Source organism: Lissotriton vulgaris, chromosome 1_1 (assembly GCF_964263255.1).
Source record: "Lissotriton vulgaris chromosome 1_1, aLisVul1.2, whole genome shotgun sequence".
NCBI lineage: Eukaryota > Metazoa > Chordata > Amphibia > Caudata > Salamandridae > Lissotriton > Lissotriton vulgaris.
In genome coordinates this window covers 1,079,777,660-1,079,797,682 of record NC_141685.1, presented here as the reverse complement: position 1 = coordinate 1,079,797,682, position 20,023 = coordinate 1,079,777,660, and the positions used below count along the sequence as shown (strand labels likewise).

The 20,023-nt window shown below is 44.8% G+C and overlaps 1 protein-coding gene across 1 annotated transcript in view; it reads left to right on the top strand.

Moving 5' to 3' along the window:
• Positions 1–20,023, top strand: part of FAM227A (family with sequence similarity 227 member A) — an 86,729-nt gene that overhangs the window by 8,311 nt on the left and 58,395 nt on the right. Inside the window, exons 2-10 of the mRNA XM_086963354.1 lie at positions 580–722; positions 1,457–1,542; positions 6,664–6,772; positions 7,348–7,451; positions 7,606–7,749; positions 11,108–11,206; positions 11,558–11,662; positions 13,124–13,253; positions 14,753–14,860. Of these exons, the coding sequence (XP_086819480.1) occupies positions 599–722; positions 1,457–1,542; positions 6,664–6,772; positions 7,348–7,451; positions 7,606–7,749; positions 11,108–11,206; positions 11,558–11,662; positions 13,124–13,253; positions 14,753–14,860 (1,009 nt within the window). The 5' untranslated portion in view covers positions 580–598. The remainder of the gene's footprint in view (positions 1–579; positions 723–1,456; positions 1,543–6,663; positions 6,773–7,347; positions 7,452–7,605; positions 7,750–11,107; positions 11,207–11,557; positions 11,663–13,123; positions 13,254–14,752; positions 14,861–20,023) is intronic.

Below are 20,023 nucleotides of genomic sequence, written 5' to 3'. Positions count from 1 at the left end.
ATAGGGCTCCTGTGAGCCACCAAGCTGACGAGCTTTTGGAGACGCACCTGCGAGCCTGAGAGGCAATGAGGCCTGTGACGGTTGTTTGGTGGCCTTCTCTGCTACCCCAGAACTTTTCTCAACTAATGAGGGATATGATCCTGAAACACGAGCCATGTCTCGTGTCTAGAGATACTGGAAATACCAAGTACTTACTTGCACCAACCTTGGTGAAACACTCATGAACTTTTTCCCAACTCTTCAAATCATACGCACTGCATATACCAGAATGCAGAGGGGCGATCCGGCGGAGAGGCTAGCAGTGTGCTCCCATCGACGATTCGTACAAGAGGGTGGTAGAGGTTAAAGAAGTTTGATCAGGGTGTTTCTAATCATTGTGATTTTCGAGAAGTATGTGGTAAAGTTATTTAATTAGGATGGATCGTTTATACGTGAGCATGGAAGAGAAAGTAGGTTATTAATATTATGTGCAAGTCTGTGTCCATGAGGCTGATGTGAGGTGGACAGGTTTTGTTAGTATATGAGAAAAAACGGTATATTTATTAATACTAACTGAAAGTTATGTCCCTTTCTTGGCAGGCGCCAGAAACCAGTCACTATGGACTCCATCAATCGCCTGGCTTCGCCGATGGCCCTGTACCAGGAGGATCTGCAGGATAATCCTCTGGCACAGGAGAGGCTGCGGGAGTCAGTGCGCCGCAGCGTGCTGGAGCCCCCAGCGCGTATCCTGTCACGAAGCTGAGTTCTTGTGCAATATATACATGGTGGGAGATGAGAAAAGGAGCGCAGAATACCCCGAATGTGAAACTTCCTTATAACTAGAGTGAAACCTCTAAGATGCGGGGGAAAGGGGATAGACAATGTGAATAAGACACTGGGACAATGTACTAACTGAAGAGACGGGGTTCAAGATGGCAGTGTGATAGCTACAGGAACAAAGCAAAAGAGGCAAAGTGATAAGTACAGGTATCTGACCCTGGGGACAGCAGTTTAACTTCAAGAATAGGGGCACAGATTGAGGTGTAATCACACAGGACCAAAGCCTTAGAGCAGTTTCATAACCATAGGTATAAGGTCCAGTGACAGTGTAATCTCTACTGGAGGAAGGCTCCAGGAGGCAGCTAATAATTACATAAAGAAGTATTCATGGGTAGTGTAATAACCACATGACCAAGGCCATCAATGGTAGTGCAGGAACCTCAGAAATAAGACCATAGACCTAGGGACAGTGTAATAAACCTACATATAAAACCCTCTAGGGCAGTGTAATAGCTAGAGGCGCAGGGTCCTATGAGCAGTGTAATGCATATATGCAGCCTTATAGTGTAATATTATACCCATATTGATAAGACTCTAGACAATAGTGAAATAGCTACTGGAATACAGCGTAGGGAACTGAGTTACAATGACTATTGTTAGTCATGTCACAGGTTCCTTAACTCCTTACTTCCCTCAGCGTTCCTGATTGGCTCCATGATGACAGTGAACCAAAAGATTGCCCATCTGGAGTTACAGCTGAAGACTTGCAGCAATGAGGATCCAGTGAGTAGTTACAATTACAGATACATATAACCCAACACAACAAAGTTCATGCAGAACTTGCAATTAAACCATAAAGGACGGCCTTGTGGTTGTACAGGATCCAAGAGTCTTTCAGTGTGAAATGACAGACCAATTGTTTTCAAAGGACGTACATTTAGGGTCTGATTACGAGTGGTGGGTTAGTTCCAACCCATTCGTAAACCCCTGTTTACACATGGGTCGGAATTATGAGTTCGAAGGTATTTATCGCTTCCAATAATTATCAGATGTGTTAAATACCTCAACCTTCGTTGAATTTTGCCAGGTCAAACATGCCAAAATGTAATGGGGGGGGGGGAGGCGTACAGTAATTACCATATCATAAGGATTTTGGTGCGTTAAACAGCAAAATCTGCATGTCATTAACCTCAAACTCGTAGTAGGTGGTATTTATTGCGCCCAATAAAACCCGTACACCATGGTATCGTTATTTACCAGGTGCGTTAAATAACTTATAAACTGGGAATCAGGCCCTAAGTATTTATGCAAAAAAAATATGTATGAAAAGTTCACACAGAAACCTGTAATACCAAAACAAATATTAGGACTAAATGTGTCCATTTCTGACAAAAAAAAACACTTACAAAATAACTTTTGAAAATTGTTGCAGATGGTATGGCAAAAGCCCCCACAACTTAGTGGTGCCTCAGAATGGGAAACAGTCTATACAATGCTGCCCTTACTACGCAATGCCTTTAACCCCACAGCCTTTACTATGCATGCCTTTCCCACCAAGGGAAGTGTTTGTGCCTTTACCATGCATGGGAAGTATTGGTAAGTGTATATATATATATTTATGCCGTGGTGTAGGGGTTGTTGGTGGTAAAGGATGGTAAGGGCAATTTTAGGGATTAGCGGTAATAAGGGTAATTTTGTGTGTGGGTAGGGGTAAAGGGTGGTGTGGTAATTCTAGGGTTTAGGGGTAGGAAATGGTAAAAGGGTGGCAAGTGTAAATGTAGGGTTTGGGTGGATAGTGGTAAAGTATGGTAAGGGTTATTTTAGGGTTTGGGGTGGTAAGGGTACATCAAGGGGTTTTAGGGGTGGGCAGTGGTGAGGGTAATTTTAGGGTTGAGGGATGGGTAGTAAAGGCAGGTTTTAAATATATAATATTGCGGTTTCACTTACCTTTGTATATTTACAATGAGTGGTAAAGGCATCTGCATAGTAAAGGCATGCATTGCATCGTCACACCACCTTCAGAACCTTTCAGGAGAGAGAGTCTTTCAAAGATCCGACCTACTGCCAGCTTCTCCTTAACATTAGATGGATTCAAAGAAGCCAGAGTAAATTTGACCTAAACCATACACCATTCCGATGAAGACGCAGTACCAGCCTCCTCTCTAGTAAAATGCATAATTACTCCCCTGCACAATTGCCTCAACAGGCTCAACGTAACTTTTCCTTCACCACGGAATGGGAAATTACTCATTTGAATCCTTCAAAAACATGTGGCAAACATCTTCCACATTTTAGCTTGGAAACGCCAAGAGGGTGGGAAGTAACAGAAAAAACAAAATATTAAAGTTCTCATTTATTCACAGAGATGTCTGATTAAAGTGAAAAATACTAATAATAAGGTACAATGTACATTTAATCCATAATGTCACATTTCATTACCGTTGTAATAATCTGTACCTAGGCAGAAATTATTCTTAAAAATGATAAAACAATGTATCTACTTGCTACTATGGAGCGTTAGTGTATTTTTACATTGTGCTAGTCATTTAATTATTATGATACTAATAGTATACATCATATTAAACGTGAGTATTTTGCTTAATTAATTATGTTAATCTTACATCAAGAAAGTTATATGTAATCTAATAATGCATTCACAAAGTTATTTTGTTAATATTGATAAAGTGCTCTATTGCATAGAAGAGTGTCCTGTAACCAAATTAAACAGGAATCAGTGAAAAAAGACAAATGTTTAGTCGAATAACAAAGTTTTCTGTAGTTTTCTAAAATGAAGGTGGTAAGAGGTATCCTTCAGGGAGCAAGGAAGGGCGTTCCAATTTTTATATGCAACATAACAACATGCGCATAATCGCCCCTTCTAGTTTTTCTCGAACAGGGTTGGTTTGAAGCGTACCCTGCAAGCATATTTAGACATTCTTTAGACTGGAGGCAGAGCGTCTTCTTATCAACCCTCATTGCATATCACATTTACTTTCTCCTCTGACACCAGACTCCTTTCCATCTACTTTATTCTTGATATTCATTGTTGAAATTCTTCAGACTCTACACATCTGAGCTGTAAAGGCCACATAGGTTCGATTCGTACTGCGTTACCTGTAAGTAAAGCCAATCTTCATACTTTAGACCAGTCCTGGCTCCTTGCCAAAACTAGAGACCAACGAAAACTGAAAATGCAAAAAGAGTTTGTTCCACTTCAAAATGGGGGTTTTTGAGATTTTTGTCTGTAATTGTTTCAGAATAACTTACATGGTGTGCCCATTGACTTTATGAAATCATATCGCGCTATGGTTTCAATAATCTATCAAATGTGCTAGATTCCCTACTTAATATTTAGGCCAAGATATTGACGAAGGCCCTGGAGAATCGCCTAACCACAGTTATGACTACACTTGTGCCACAAGATCAATTCAGCTTTATGCAGAGACGTATGTCACAGTATCAGACAGGTTTCACTGCCCTAGCCAGGAGCAGCAAATTGAAAGGCCCATTGGCACTGTTTGTAGCGGACATCGAAGAAGCCTTCAATAATTTGGCACTATCTCTTCCCCCCTTATGAAGAAATAAAATATGGGACCTAGATTCTGCTTATAAATTAATATCATGCACACTCACCTCAGATCCCTTGTCAGGGTCTTTAGAACCACTTCAGACGACTATATGATTAGCAGAGGAACCTGACGGGGATGATCCCTCTCCCCGCCCCTCTTTGCCCTTGCAATAGAACCGTTTGCACATTGGGTTCAAATTGATGTGCAAATCATGCGATTCGAATGGGCACCAGGGTAGAGAATAGAATAACACTCTATGCTGATGACATGTTTTTTTTGGAAGATCTGCAGTGGTCTGGTCCTCGCCTGTTGCAGATCTTTAGTATATTTGGCACTTTTTTAGAGTTTAAGCCTTAACAAGATCATGCCCTCCTTATGTCATTGGGTATAAACTCTGGGCTGGCATCATTAGTAGCGCTGAAGATGATTCCTGAAACCTGGGAGTTTCTGTCTCCCCAGAACCTCAGAAGGCCTGGCATAGCACAATTCAACCCCTCTTGATGGCTTTGACGCAAATATTTCATTTTAGTTGGCCCTACCCCTATCACTCCTAGACCGATCAGCCATTTTCAAGATGGTCTCACTCCCCGGATTCTTTATCAGCTGCAGAATTATCCATACCCGCTACTCTAGAAGTTCTTCACTAAACTGGAAGGGAACATGTGGGATTATTATGGAAGGGTGGTGGTCCAGAATCACATTGAACAAATGCTACAAATTCACATACGATGGAGGAATAGCAATGGCAGATATGGCATTATATAATAGAGCCACACAATTAACAATCCTTCATGAATGGTGGCACAACAATGAGAACAACACAGCTTTTGCCACTGAACTGCGGGCAGTGCAAGGCTTGTCACCTCATTTACGGCGGTAAACACACTAGATCCCTCACCAGCTACAATAGTAATGTTACAGACCTGGTACGCCACAGTGAAATCACCATGGTGGAAAGACAGGCTCTCAGAGGGTACTCCCTTATGGCAGAGGAGCCAGCTCCCCCTGGTGAGCCAACTGAGATAATTTCGCAGCTGGGACACCAAGGAATCTCCTGGTTGGAGAATGTGATGCAAGGCACCACTATGAAATCATTTGTTAACCTCAATCCGAATTTAATCTCCAGCACAGCCAATTTTTCCGGTACCTTCTACTACATCACACACTATTAACCAGTACCCTAGAGAACAAAATACTAGGGTAAGACCTAGGTCCTCATAAGATTTCACAGATTTAAATAGTCTTGGCGACCAACACTCCTGACACATTCCCAAATCTGTGGGAGGCATGGGCATCGGATCTGGGCCTGTCCAAGTAAGATAACTGGACGAGATATAGACTATGAAGATAGGGGTTGGTGCCCTCCTCAAGGAGCCTGTAGTGCCAGGGGGAGGATGAGATTTGCTATATATAGTGTGGTCTTGTGGGGCATTAGCCCCCCTTTTGGAATGGAGTGCAATCCATGCTTGGGGAAGTGAAAGTTTTAACACACTAAGATCATTCTCTTATACACCATTGCACATTACAATATTGCATAGTCCTATTGCATATGGCGTTTTTTTGGCTTTCGCGACGTTTCGATGCCACCACTAGATACTGGGCATCATCCTAAGGACAACATTATATTTCATTGTTGTCTTTATGAATTTACAATTGCACTATGCCTAAATCGCATTACTGCAAGTTGGATCAGAAGCGGGCGCGATAGTTCGGGGTCACAAGGGGCGGTTAGCCAGCTGATAGGGATCGTATTAGTTCGGGAGTCCACTTGGATAGTCGAGATGGGGATTCCTTACAAGTGCGCAATCGCACAGTTTCAAGATCAGGAGCTCGATGGCTGGTCCGGCTTCAGGAAACGCCATATGCAATATGACTATGCAATATTGTAATGTGCAATGGTGTATAAGAAAATGATCTTAGTCTGTTAAAACTTTCAAATAGGAGTGTACAGACGTATTTCACTTTGCCCTTTGGGCATTCTGTGCTTCGTTTTGTTGTCTCACTGTTTCGTGGGTCACAGCTGTGCCCACTTGTCGTTGAATGTTTCTAACAATTGAATTTTATATATATTTGCAAAATAAATGCTTGTCCGGCTGGACAAAAGGCATACTACCTATTTAGAGTATGATTATTGTATATAAGTGATGCTTCCTCTGAAAATAGGGACCATTGTTTTCTATAACATGATACTGCCCAAGGTCCCTACACTATACCTTTTGGGTTCCCTTGTTTTTTGTAAAAACAACAGCATACAAAGCAAAACATGAAGTGAAACTAAGACAGCAAGCCGTGCTCCACAGCAATAACCCACATTTCTTTCTTAACTATGATCCAGGCACAAGGTGGTCAGGTGAATCCCTCTGCACCAGAGACTCTCACTCAGGAGTCAGCGAAGGATGGTGAATGCGCAAGAAGAAGGCTCACAGCTCAAGCGATGACCAGAGGCAAGAAAAGAAGCACTTACAGGGCGGGCATGGACGACTTGTGATTAGCAGACTGTAGTCTGCCTGCTGGGGCTGGTCTATAAGACATCAAAGGTTCCTCACATCCCCTCCGAGTATCTGTCACATCCTCCTTTATCCCTAGCTCCAGTGCTTTTCGGACTATGAAAATTTCACATTGGGGTCTAACATTCTTGGCTAAATTCTGGCATTACCCCCATCTTGGCTGTCTGCATGTGCCAGTCAAATCCTGCCACATACATATTGTTGATGTTCTCTCTCAAATATCATTATTCTCTATCCAAGATCCTGAGATTCCATTACAGGGAACCCAGAGACACACTAGTCTACAGGGCTATTAATACATTTCTTGACAGTCTAGTTCTAATTGAAGGCCTGCAGGGCCAGGGAGAAGGCATCCACATGGATAAGCTCTTGCAGAACCTCTGGCTGCCAGACTGGGCTGTGCAGAGGAGTTAATAGGCTATTTCGTTTTTTTCTCCGCATCAGTATTCTGTCTAAATTTGCAGTCAAGCTCTCTGTAAATGATCTGGCTCTTATGTTCTGATTTTTTCTAGAAAGAGATCGACAGGAGCTGCGAACATTTGCACAGAAATATGAAAGGTCTATGCACAAGATGGATTCCTCAAAATACCCTCCCTCAAAGCAAGTTGCAAGGAAGGTGAGAACATAACACCAGACTTTTCCCTAAAAACTTAGACCCTCATCTTAGATTTTCCTGCATGTCCTTTCATCTCCTTAGGAGTCAATGATCGACTCCAAGGACTTGGGCAAACTTCACTTCAATTCCAGACCTTTCTTTCTTCTTGTCATAGAAATTGATACAACTCCCGAAGTTGGTGGAAATACAGCGGTTCCCTGGATTATTGGAAGACGGCCCGACTCCCTTGCCAAATGGGGCACTGTTGAGCATAGTTCTTGAGAATGTGGCGGCCGCCTTTAAAAGGACTCGGTGCAAGGTCTGGCATGTAATGCATGAGCTCATGGGGTTCCTGCAAATATATTTTCAGAATTATTGAGATTGGGCATGGAACAGAGTGTTGGTCTGACGGTGCAGACATAAGGGTGCTTGAGGAAAGCTGGAATGAGCTGGAAGGCAATGTGTGCTGGCACCAACTATTTGGCTGCGCTTGCTCTCAGGAGTGTTTTTTTCTGTCACGCACCGCTCCACTCCGATAGCAATACAAAGCAAACTGGCAAAGCCCAACGATTATACTTTTGTAAATGAAGAAGCCTTTGCGTTCACACGCATGCAGGGGCTAGATAAGTAGAAGAAAGGGAGAGAGAGAGAAGAGGTGGGGAGGGTATACTAGGAGAGAGATACTGTACTGCAGAATAATGAAAGAAGATAGCAAGAATCCAGATGGCAGTGAGCCAATAGTGGGAATAGGGAGGAGTCTGGGAGGGGAGTATATGATGATGGAGGAGGTCCCTGTCAAAGGTAAGCCAGTGACTGGGAGAGAGGACCATGGCAGAGGTAGGCTGTGATGCGGAATGAGGACTCTGAGATGCTGACCTGGTGATGTCGCTAGGATGCGCCATAGGAAATGTGCAGGAGGTGAGGCATGAGGACCCCTAGCAGGTGGGCTGGAGCTGGAGAGTGAGTACCTTGAGCAGGTGAGCAATTGGTGGATAGGGAAGGTGCTTAGCAGGTGTGTTGGGGGTGGGGATCATGTTCACTTGGCAGGTGAGCTGGTGCTGGAGATCGAGAGCCCTGAGGTAAGTGAACCGGCTATAGAATATGGGATAGTAGGGTGGAAGCACCATGAGGGATGTGGGCTGATGGGGTAAGAGAGCCCTCTGAAGGAAGTTTGGTGGGGGAGGTGAGCAAGTGGTGGGGAGTGAAGGTCCTGAGGGAAATGAACCGGGTTTAAAGAGTGTGGGCTCTGAGGAGATGTTCCATGGTTTGGTGTAGAACCCCGAGAGGGAGCCAGTGATGGAGAGGAAGGACTAGGGTAGATGATCCGGGGATGACAAGGGCTTCATTGTTGTGAAGAGCTATTCCGGCATCATGAAGGTCAGTGCTAACCTTTCATTGGCCATAGTTGAGCCGTGAGATATTTAAAGTGGATAAAACACAGGCGGATTCTGTGTAGTACAACAACGAGATTGTGGAATGCTTTAAGTCCTTCCCTGACATCCAAACTGAATCGCATGAGGTTCCAAAAATGGCTAAAATCCTGATATACTCAAACACGCTTTCCAAATGGACTCTGAGGGTCCCGATCACAAAACATCAGTTTTGGGGCTTGTGCCCTGTGGAACTGGCCAGAGTCTACCCTTCATCACCTTCATCAGATAGCACTCTACTCCTATCTCCTTTGGACTCTGAGGGAACCAAAGGTACACACAGCGCAATACAAAAACCTAGCATAAATAAATAAAACTCTTGCAGGAGAGTATGAAGTAGAACGCCATAAGTCTGCTGGAAAAAAAGTGTTTAAAGGGTGGGCAGGATGGGCCCTTAAAGGCCTGCACCCGTTAACATTGATTGTACAAAGCAGTTCAGGAATGATCTTCAAATTGCCCTCATAAAAATACTCTTCGCCAAATGGCGTGGTTTAAAATCAGTTTGTAGCATTGGCTAGGGATTTGGCAGTTAGGCCCCAAATCTTTAATTTTGTAGAAGGGTGTGCTGGGTGCAGAATGAAGTGGCAGCAAGCAAATACTTACCCCGTCTGCCTCTTTGTAAATAAATAATGCTTTCAGGGATGTGAAGAGTGCTTGATCTACACTAAAGTAATAATCTTTCCTTCGTGCACCAGCACAGCCAAAACTAATAAAAAATAGAACATCTGTATGTGGCACTGACACCCCTGGAAGGCTGGGGGACCAGAGGCCTCCAAGCCTTTCCAACAAGTGTCGGACATATGACTTAACTCCCCTGTATTATGCACCTTTATTTAATTTTCACAACGTGACTGGTATCCTGTCCACCGCATTACAAGTATAAGCTTGATAAGGCGAACAGGATATCTGTCATGTTGTGACACAGTAACATGTCCATCAGGCTCTGTATCTCTAAAATGAATAGCTGATGTGAGACTAAGATTGTCTCTAGCCATAGCAGTCTTTCAGTGGCATTGTGGGTTTAAGAACATCTACCAATGTTCCACTGGCCGCCGGTAATTCAAGTGGGTGGGGAGCAGGCAGGTGGGCCGCACTCTTACACACACTCAAAGTTACCCATCTACATTGTATTGTATTGTAATTGCATTTATATAGCGCTCACTACCCCATACGAGGCGTTGATGCGCTTTTTCGGTGGGTAGCACGCTACTCTGGGACCCATAGAGGATTAGTGTTGAATTAGTATAGTGAAACATGCAAGTACATTTTAAGTGGTGGATAGGTTAGTCAGTTATTTGGATATAGAATGATAGCAGAAGGATAGAGGAGGACAAAGGTTTGTATTTATTTATCGCTTGTTGATGCACGCTATTCCATATGCCTATAAAGGATTCACAAGTGTGCACACATGCATACATCATTCACAAGCACATACTCATGTACACACACATTCACAGCACACAGGCACAAATACACATACATTCATATATATACACAAATGCCCACAACCATTTTTTGTTTTAATATACTGGTCTGCAGCCTGGATCTCAGGTGGCAGGAGGGAAGCTTCAGTTGTTTCTGGAGGACTGACACTAAACCTCCTTTCATTGGCTGAACTTTTTATGGGTCAGACCCTGAGAGGAGGTAGCAGTCCCTCACTCATCACAGAGTGGGATGGGGTCAGTTGGACTGCTGAACTCACCCCACTTTGTGACAAATGTCACTGATGAACAGTCAGCTCTGTGCACTTCTGAGCTCAAAACTAAAGCGCCCGGTTCCAAGTCTATCTGTGACGTGCCCCTTGTCATGAGTGGGATGACCTCCAAGCTCTTTGCCGGGCTTAAAAAGTAATGCCCACAGGTGCTGTGAAATCTTTAGCTGGCAAAGTTCAACTCGGGCAGACAGACACCAACGCAATTTAGCGCATGTGCAGTGTCTGGCTGCCTGACCTGAACATAAGAATTTCTATCAGGATGACCTGTGCTCATTTTTTTCTGAGCTTTTCATGTTTGCAAAAAGGTGAAGGGAGCCCTCCGCCCTTAAGGACAAACCTCTACTGACTGCGATGTTCCCTGCAAACTTGTCCGCATATGAGCGATACCAAGCTGGACGGCCCTATACTGGGCTAATAGACTAGGAAAAGAAGTAGATTTCATGTTCATTGATCCCTCATGTGTTTTTTATGCATTTATATATGCCAACTCTTTCTTTCCCTCCTCCCTCTTTCCATTTTTTTTCCTCTTCTAGTTTTGCTCCATAAAAGGAATTCTCAAGTTTCTCAACACCCCAGCTGTCGAACATATTGTGCTCAACAGCTTTTGGTGGATTTTTCTCCACAAGTACCAGGTAAAAGTGAGAAGGTTGGTGGTTTCTTAGAAAAAGACTCTTTGGCTTGAATGGCTGGATGAGACACTTAGTACCCCCTGTGTGAAGGGAAGATACTCCAGCTTCTTGATTGAGGGGCTCAATTTAAAATCTTGTGTAGGGTGAAATGTTGGGAAGATGGTATAGTGGGAATGTTTTTATTCCTCAAAATGAGACACTGGGTTGACCTGTGTGAGGGTGACGTTTTTAGGCTTGTGTGAGAGCGAGACTCTAGGCCTCCTTTGTGAAGGTGAGGTTCCCAGTCTCCCTGTAAGATATTAGAAACGTTCTGATTCCTATTTTGCACATCTACTTCACTCTTCTCTCCTTCAGCCAGACCACAAGAGTCAGACTCTGTTGTTTGACCGAGTTGCCGAAAGTTACATGAACCTCCTTCTGCAGGGCCACAAAGGGCACATCTGGGACACCTTAATGAGGGTGAGTATGAGTTCCATCAGGACATAAGTTCAATGAAATTAGGCAGCTGGGCAGGACTGGCTGTTGTGCGGACATATTGGCGGGGCAGGGACAGACGAGGAGAAGGTGGGGGTAAGGAGGATAAAAGGATATAAACATTTAGAAATTAAAACCACTTACCTTCTGCCTGCCGCCCGACACTCTTCTTTCTCCGTGTCCTTCCTTGCTGCAGCAGCGGCTCCCAGCCAATCCTGACGCTGCTTTCATGTTAGAAAGCAGCATCAGGATTGGCCTGGGCGCTGGGACTTTGCCTTTTCTCTCCTCAACCCAGCAATGCAGCGGGTGTTTGAGACAGTTCAGTGCACATGTGGGTTTGGCCGGCCTCAGACCGCTGCCCAAACCTACATGCGCACTGCTAGCAGTGCTGCCTACCAGTCCCTCTCCTGACTGCTCCGCGATGGCCCCGCCCCCTCGATGCTGTAGGGAGAAGTTGAAAAAAAAACATAAACATGTTTTATTATCGCTATATTTTTCAACTTTTGAGGGTGGTGGAGGAGCTGCCACTGTAGATGCATATAATGACAGGGTAAACCTCTATACAGTCTCCCCTGTGTTCATATTTACATACATAAGGGGTCTCCTCTGTGTTCCTAAGCGCAGATATGAGGCCTCTTAAGTGCTTCTATACACACACACAAGGTCTTCTCAGTGCTCCATATGCATAAAGTTGAGGTTTCCTCAGTTTTCCATTACACACATGTATTCATTGCCTCCTCGGTGCTTCCATACACATATGTAAGAGGTTTTCTCAGTATTATTATACAGATATATACGTTTTCCTCATTGCTGCTGAATGTATGTATAAGGTCTCATTGTTTCTAAGCATATATAATCAGTCTCCTGAGCAGTCCTTTTCACATAACGTCTCCTTGCTGCTCGTATACACATATGTCAGCGGTCTTCTGAGTGCATCAATTCACATTCATTAGGTCTCTACAATGTACCTAAACACAAATAGAAGTACTCCTCAGTGCTCTAATACCCATATAAAGTCTCTGCAGTTCTTCTATACATATTTGTGTGTGTATGTGTGTGTGTGTGTGTGTGTATATATATATATATCATCATGTGATCAAGCCTCTGGCTAGACGCGAAACGCGTCATGCGGATTTGCATGGGTGTTATTCTGTTACATTGATGGAATAAAACACTGTTTGGCACAAGAATTTGGGTCTGACTTGTTCGTTCTGAAAGCCAGTCTAAGCAGTATGACTGGGATGCGGCAGCGTCGAGCGAAGTGAATGGAATATATATATATATATATATATATATTCCGAATTTCACACACATACATATAATCTCTGTGCACATACGCAGGAGTTATCCCTAGTACTCTTGTTCCCATGTGTCCAAGATTCCTCAGTTCTTCTATTTAGATGTGCTGCATTACGGATGTTTCCTTCATTCCCTCTTGTCTTGCAGAATTTCCCCTCTCTGATGAGCCAAGCAGTCTATAGCTGTTTTTGCTTGTCCTTTCCCGACTCTAGTCGCCAGTTCCGTTCTGATGATTTCCGGACTCTGATCTGTAATACCCTCTGGGAATGGATTGCAGGTAAGGAAGTCAGGACAACTGTGAGACATTGAGCCAGAGAGGCAACGCGCCCCTGTAGAGTATGTGAGAAGAGTTTCCTGGTTAGCTTAACCTCCATACATAGAAGCACAAGTAACTCCTGTATTTCTCAGCTTTGTTGAAAAATATGAGATCTGGACTGTTTAGCCCAATTTCGGGTATCAGACATTGCGTATCGTGTCTATTTCTGAACTTTACACCAGTTGTATATTGCCATATGTGGAGGCTACGTTCAGAATGCTGTAGATCTGGAAGTCGCATTTGAGGGCTCGTCTCCATTTTGGAAGGTAACGTTATCAGACATCTGGCACAAAGAATCATATGAAACACCAATAAGCTTCTTCATTGCTTCACCAAACAAGTTAGCAGAGCTCACCCCATGGCTGCTGGCCTCTGGATCATTGGTCCTATCTGGATTGTTGTCTCCGGTTTTAGAGGTGACAGTCTGCATTAGAAACGTTCCAAAGAGATGCAAGGGTTTACATCTGTAGTATTTGTAGGGAAGAATGGAGATTTTAAACATGTTGATGCTTCTCAGGTATGGATGATGTAGAGGAGGGAGAGGAAAGCTATGCCACAAACAGTCCTTACCTCGGGGCACAGAAAAGCTAGAGGAGGTGGGCTTGGCTAAGCAAGGATGTAATTCTTATTGGAACTATATGCAGTGTTTCTTACAGTTGCTATCACAAACATGGGAAGAGTGTAGACCAGTGGTCTTCAAACTTTTTAATGCTGCCCCCACCCCCGCCCCCAGTGGGGGAAAAAAATCATCAGGCCCCCCTCAGAAGTTTTCACAATTATTTTATTATATTGATAATGTTTAAATATGTCTATACATATTTAACCATTACAGTTACGCTCTGTTAGTGTTTTAAAATGCAATCAAATACATGACTATTCTGGTCAGGCAGGCCTTACTAGCACATACAAGTATCCACAATGTGACCATTATAAGTGGGGGTGGGAGGTTTGAAGAATATTTGGAGTCCCTTCCCTTTTGACACCTTACCCCAGCGAGGATATAAATATCAAAAGATGTTAGTGATGGCCCCTTACAGAGCAGCTTGGTGCCGCTCATTTTTTCCAGCCTAAAACAAAAGACTGTTATCATCACAATGCTTTTTTTGGCAAGAGCCTGGCGCCCCCCCCCCCCCTCCCCCTGGGATCACTTGAGGCCCCCCAGTTTGAAGAGCCCTGGTGTAGACTATGTGGTCCTTGCTTTTGTTATCTGTCCTTCATATCTATGCCCATCTATTGCCGCTCTCTTTCTTTTGCCATGTCACTTTATTCCTAGTGTTTTGTCTATTGCTCCTGTCTTTTCGGGTGTTCCTCCTTTCTCTCTTCTCACTTTTTTGTAATTCACCTCCTCCTGCCTTTCTTAATTAGTTTCTTCCCTCTGCTTCTCCATCGATCCACATTGACCTATCTCTCTCTCTCTCTCTCACCCTCCCCCCTCCGACCCATATGTCCTCATCCTGTAGGGCACCAGATTTCTATGGACATCTCCAACGCTTGGGATTTTAGCTCACTGGAACACAAGAAGAAAGAGGCTGAGGACCAGACCACACAAAACGAAAAAGAGGGGAAAGGTAAGTCCGCACTCCGTGTCCTGGATAATCAACATAGCAAGTTTTTAAATAGGATTTGCTGACCTAGATTCATTGCTTAATAGTACCACCAATCACTGTTTTGCCACTATCCAACTGTACCATATTTTTCTTGAGTGTAAGAAATCTCTGGGCACCTCTATTAACACTATTGGTACCTGGATAAATTATATGGTCATCTGCACAAACCATCTGTGCCCCAGCAGTAGGTCTCTGGGCACCTCCATGAACTCTCTTGACACTTGCACAAATTATTTGGATACCTGCCTAACTTCTTAGGGCAGCTGCACAACCTCTGTGTGCAACTGCCGGAAGTCTCTGGGTACATGCACATCCGCACTTGGCACTCATCTCAACTCTGAGGCAAATCATGTAATCCCTGTGCATCTATTTGGGTTGTCTAGGACTCTGGACAAACCCTTTGGGCACCTTCATGAACTCTCTGTACAACCTTATAAACTATGTGGGCACAGGTTCTATGGACATCGTCATCGACTCTTTGTACGGCTACATGAACTCTCTTGGAATTTCCATTAACTCTGTACTCCTGCATAAAAAAACATGGCATCTGGGCAAACTCTCTGGACACCGAGTTGAGGTCTTTGGGCACCTCACTGGACTGTCTGGGCACCCAGGGTAGCTCTATAACCTTATAAGAACACTGTAGCCACCTGAATGAATTCCCTTGACACCTTCATGACCGCCCGGTGCACCTACATCAACTCTCTACGCAATCTACATGAAATCTAGCCATGCGTATGAACTCCCTGGCTACCTGCATGAGCTGGACAATTGACTGATACTAAACCTTGCATTTTCCCGTTTTGTTATGCTTGGGTATACCAACAAAGCATTATCTTGCTTGTGTACATGCAGAGTATACCCATACAGTTTGCAGCATTTTTGGCCACCCTCGGCAATGACTGGTGGGAATACTGTTTCCAGCTAGTAAACACATTGAGAGGCTCTCAAATGCAAGTCTCTGCTCCTAGCCAGCGCCATTTTATCACCTCTTGAGCCCTCTGCGTTTAACTTGAAAATAGTTGCTTAAGAGTGAACATGGCCTGGGGAGCAGCCTGATTAGAACCAGAACTTCTGAGTGGAAGACAGGCAGCCACTATATCTCAAAGGAAACAGACTTTTGAAAAATGATGTCTTCAGCTACTTCCTGTAGGAGGAATGATCTCAAAAACCCTTATGCACATTAGTGGCGAGTTCAAATCCGTTTGGCTTAGTAAAATCATTATTTCCACCATCCTCAAATGTCTTTCTGCCAAGAACAAAATGAGATGAATGCAACTGGTGGGTGGTTCCCAGGGAAGTGTGAGCAAAGGTAAACGGGCCCTTTTTCCCAGATTAGATTGAAGCTTGCGCAGTGTGTGCAGCCCTTTTGCTCAGTTTGGCCAGTCTAGTTTTCTTTTATCATTCCTGTTTGATGTAGGAAATGGAGAGAGAGGACCTAGTCCTACTACTAGTGTTACTAGCTTGACTTTATATCACCCAGACAGCTTGGTTCCAGTCCTTGGGTTTCTGTTCACCAATCAGTGCTTTATGGGAGTTGTAGTTCTGTTTCCTTTCAGTTAAACTGATTAGACTGACACACTTCAAAACATTAATTTGTAAACGGAAATCTAAGGTTGGTGATCTCATGTCCTGTTACAAGGAGCCGTTGATAACCCAAAGTGTGACATGATTACAGCTCTCTTGGGTGATGGTTAATGTTTCATGGGTAGAATAGGGGTGATGTTCTGATTGAGTTTCAGACGGAAATTGCCAATTTGACTCTAAAAGAGACTCTTTTGTTTAAAGTACCCCTGAGGTTGTAATAATCTTGAATTTGATTGGTGAAGAAAGGTTAGGAGAGTCAACGCTGAGAGGGTGGGGAAGATTCTATAATGAGAATTTCAGTTTAGCCCCCACTTATGGCTAGCCAGTTGCGTCAGCTGGTAACTCAGGGTCTGTGGGACTAGTCGCACGGGTTTCTGCTGGGTTCAGTTCATCCGTCACCCTGTCTGGTTCACTGTTGTTGGGTTCTTCGGTCTGAACTCTCCTGTGCTCCGGAGCAATTATCTCCTTGAACCGAGATATATTACAAGTGATTACTTCTCCGTTCTTTTCCGCTTTAACGGCAGTCCCCTTAATTGCTTTGACAGTCCACAGTCCTGGTTCCTAGAATGTGTTAAATTTCCCCCCAATCCAGCCTTGGTTGTGCTTTTTGTCGCTGACTGGCCCTTTGATTAGTTGCTAGCCTACGGGCTTGAGTCTACTCAGGATGGTATGGCTCTGGCTCCCAATTCTCAGCTGCTGGGATGGTATCTCGTCGTTGTTCTGAAAACATCAGTGACTACGGTGACCTTTGAGTGGTGCAATGAGGAGTGCTACGGTATTCCCGCAGTAAATTCTGTAGTGCAACTTCTGGGTCTACTTGCTCAGCTGTCGCTATCCGTAGAGTTTTGTTAAGGGTTCTCATGAAACGTTCAGTCTCCCCATAAGCTTGTGGCCATTGTGGAGTGATGCGATTGTTTTTTATCCCTAGTCTTGTTAGATATTCTTTAAATTTGTTTCCTTGAAAGGGGGGTCCATTATCTGTTCCTATTGTATGTGGTAACCCAAATAGGGCAAAAGTCTTCTCTAACATTGGTAGTAAGTGGTTAAATGCAGTTGATGGTAGTACTTCCACAATTGGATATTTGGTGTATCTGTTGATTAGCACTGCAGTGTTTCGACCATCTGGAAAGCTTCCAAAATCCAACCTTAACCACGACCAATGTGACAGTGCTGGTTCTTCAGTTACCACAGGAGCTGGTGACTCAGAGTTCCAAGTGATTTGGCATGCTTGGCGTTCGCGTACCAGCTCGTCTACGGCTTCTTCTAAGCCTGGGAACCACACTTTTTCCCTCATTCTGGATTTTATTTTCTTTGTACCTTGGTGTCCTTCATGCGCTAGAGAAGTAGCTAGTTTCTGGAGATTTAGAGGTATTACTATGTGGGACACTCTTAGTATAATGCCACTGGGTGTAGCACTTAGCTTTTCATGCATTTTCCATATCGTCCCTAGGCGGGTCCGGTCTGCATCATTCCACCCATTAATGTTGTGGAGAAAGTTTGTCCTTGTTCCTTTTTTAGAGCTTCCATTATTCTCTTGAGCACAATGTCAGTTCGTGTGTGGGCTTTGATTTCTGAAATTGTGAGGGCTTTCAGGCATGCCCATTGAGTTATCATATTGACAAAATCTTCAGTTTGTTCCTCCGTTTCAGAATTGTGATTCGTGGGTTCAGCAGGGTGTCGTGACTAAAAGTCTGCTGGGTTCCTTGCACCAGGTTCATAAACCAAAATGTAACTGATAATGTTGAAGTTGAATCGCCCATCTTTCTATTCGGGGTGGCGGGTGTGGAGCAGTACCCTTGAATAGTGGGATCACGGCTGGTGATCAGTTACTACACGAAACGGGTGCCCTGAGATGTACAAATGAAAGTGGTTGCATGCCTATTCTATGGCCAGTGCTTCTTGCTCGATTTGTGAGTATCGTGTTTCCGTCGCCGTAAGTGCTTTGCTTGCGAAGGCTAGTGGGACCCACATTCCTGGTTCTGTTTCTTGGGTCAGAAGGGCTGCCTATCACGTCAAACAGAGGAACTCAGCGGTAACAGCGAGTCATAGCGGCTCACCTTTTGTCAACTCGGCGCCAATCCACCTCTCGGCGCACCCGCTCCGCGGGTGCCCCTTCGCCTGTCTGAGGAGGGAAATACACCAGCTGTTGGTAGTGAGGAGCGTTGAGGCGGTAAGGAGGAAAGCGGCACCGGGCGTGTGGCTGCAGCGGGGCTGCGAGCGTGCGGGGACTTCATTTCCCAGAAGTCCCTGCTAGACCGACGGAGAGCTTCCGGTCCGCTCTCCCTGCTGGCCCGCCCCCCGCCCTCCTGAGGCTTCAAAACAACAGTCAGCAGCCAAAACGAGTGGGACACCCTTCTGAATTGCCTATCACGTCAAACAGAGGAACTCAGCGGTAACAGCGAGTCATAGCGGCTCACCTTTTGTCAACTCGGCGCCAATCCACCTCTCGGCGCACCCGCTCCGCGGGTGCCCCTTCGCCTGTCTGCGGAGGGAAATACACCAGCTGTTGGTAGTGAGGAGCGTTGAGGCGGTAAGGAGGAAAGCGGCACCGGGCGTGTGGCTGCAGCGGGGCTGCGAGCGTGCGGGGACTTCATTTCCCAGAAGTCCCTGCTAGACCGACGGAGAGCTTCCGGTCCGCTCTCCCTGCTGGCCCGCCCCCCGCCCTCCTGAGGCTTCAAAACAACAGCCTACTCCCGCAGCGCGGGACGCAGCCCGGGCTAAGACTGGGCAAAGACAGGGCCGTTTTAGGCCGTTAGAGACCGTTTTAAGACCGGACCGGGCCACTTCCCTTGGTTTTATCCTTTTGAGTCTCTGTAGCTAGTATACTTGAATTTTTATATATTTATTGTAATATCCTTCCCCCACAATGTCCTCACGTGAAACTCGGAGCAAGGCAACTAAGACCTCCAAAAAAGCCACAGGCACCCTAGACGACTTTATCACCAGGAACAGCCTCTCCATTGATAATGAAATAACTAAACTTCAGCACAGAGTATCAACTGAACTTGAATGTGCTAGGAGGCTTTCAACTGAACTTGCGCTTAGGAAAAAATCTTCCCTAGGCAGCATTGCTACCTCCAAAACTCCTGAACGTATTTCTGGTCCAAAACCAATTATAGCCCTAGCCGAGGTGCACTCGATAGTAGAGGAATCAATTCCTCCTAACATTCACGAACCCCATGGGCCTTCAGCTAGGGCCGAGTCAGGAAGCTCATCACAGTTGACTCTCTCAAAGGAGAGTGTTGAGGACCTTCCAGATGGGGCGCCCTGTAAGTCACCAGCAGAGACGATACCTAACACAAGCCCATCATCTACTTGTCGGTTGCCAGATGAAACAGAGTCTCTCAAAAACAAATCACCCGCCAAAGTACCATCAAAGCACAAAAGAAAGTGCAAACATCTAACCGCTTTCGCTAGGAAAAAAGCAAAAGTAGCATTTAGTCATAACATCAAGGGTGGAACTCCAAACACGCCCATTGTAACATCCGAGATCTCTGTACACGATGTAGCACTAGCAAATGTAGATAATACTAACAA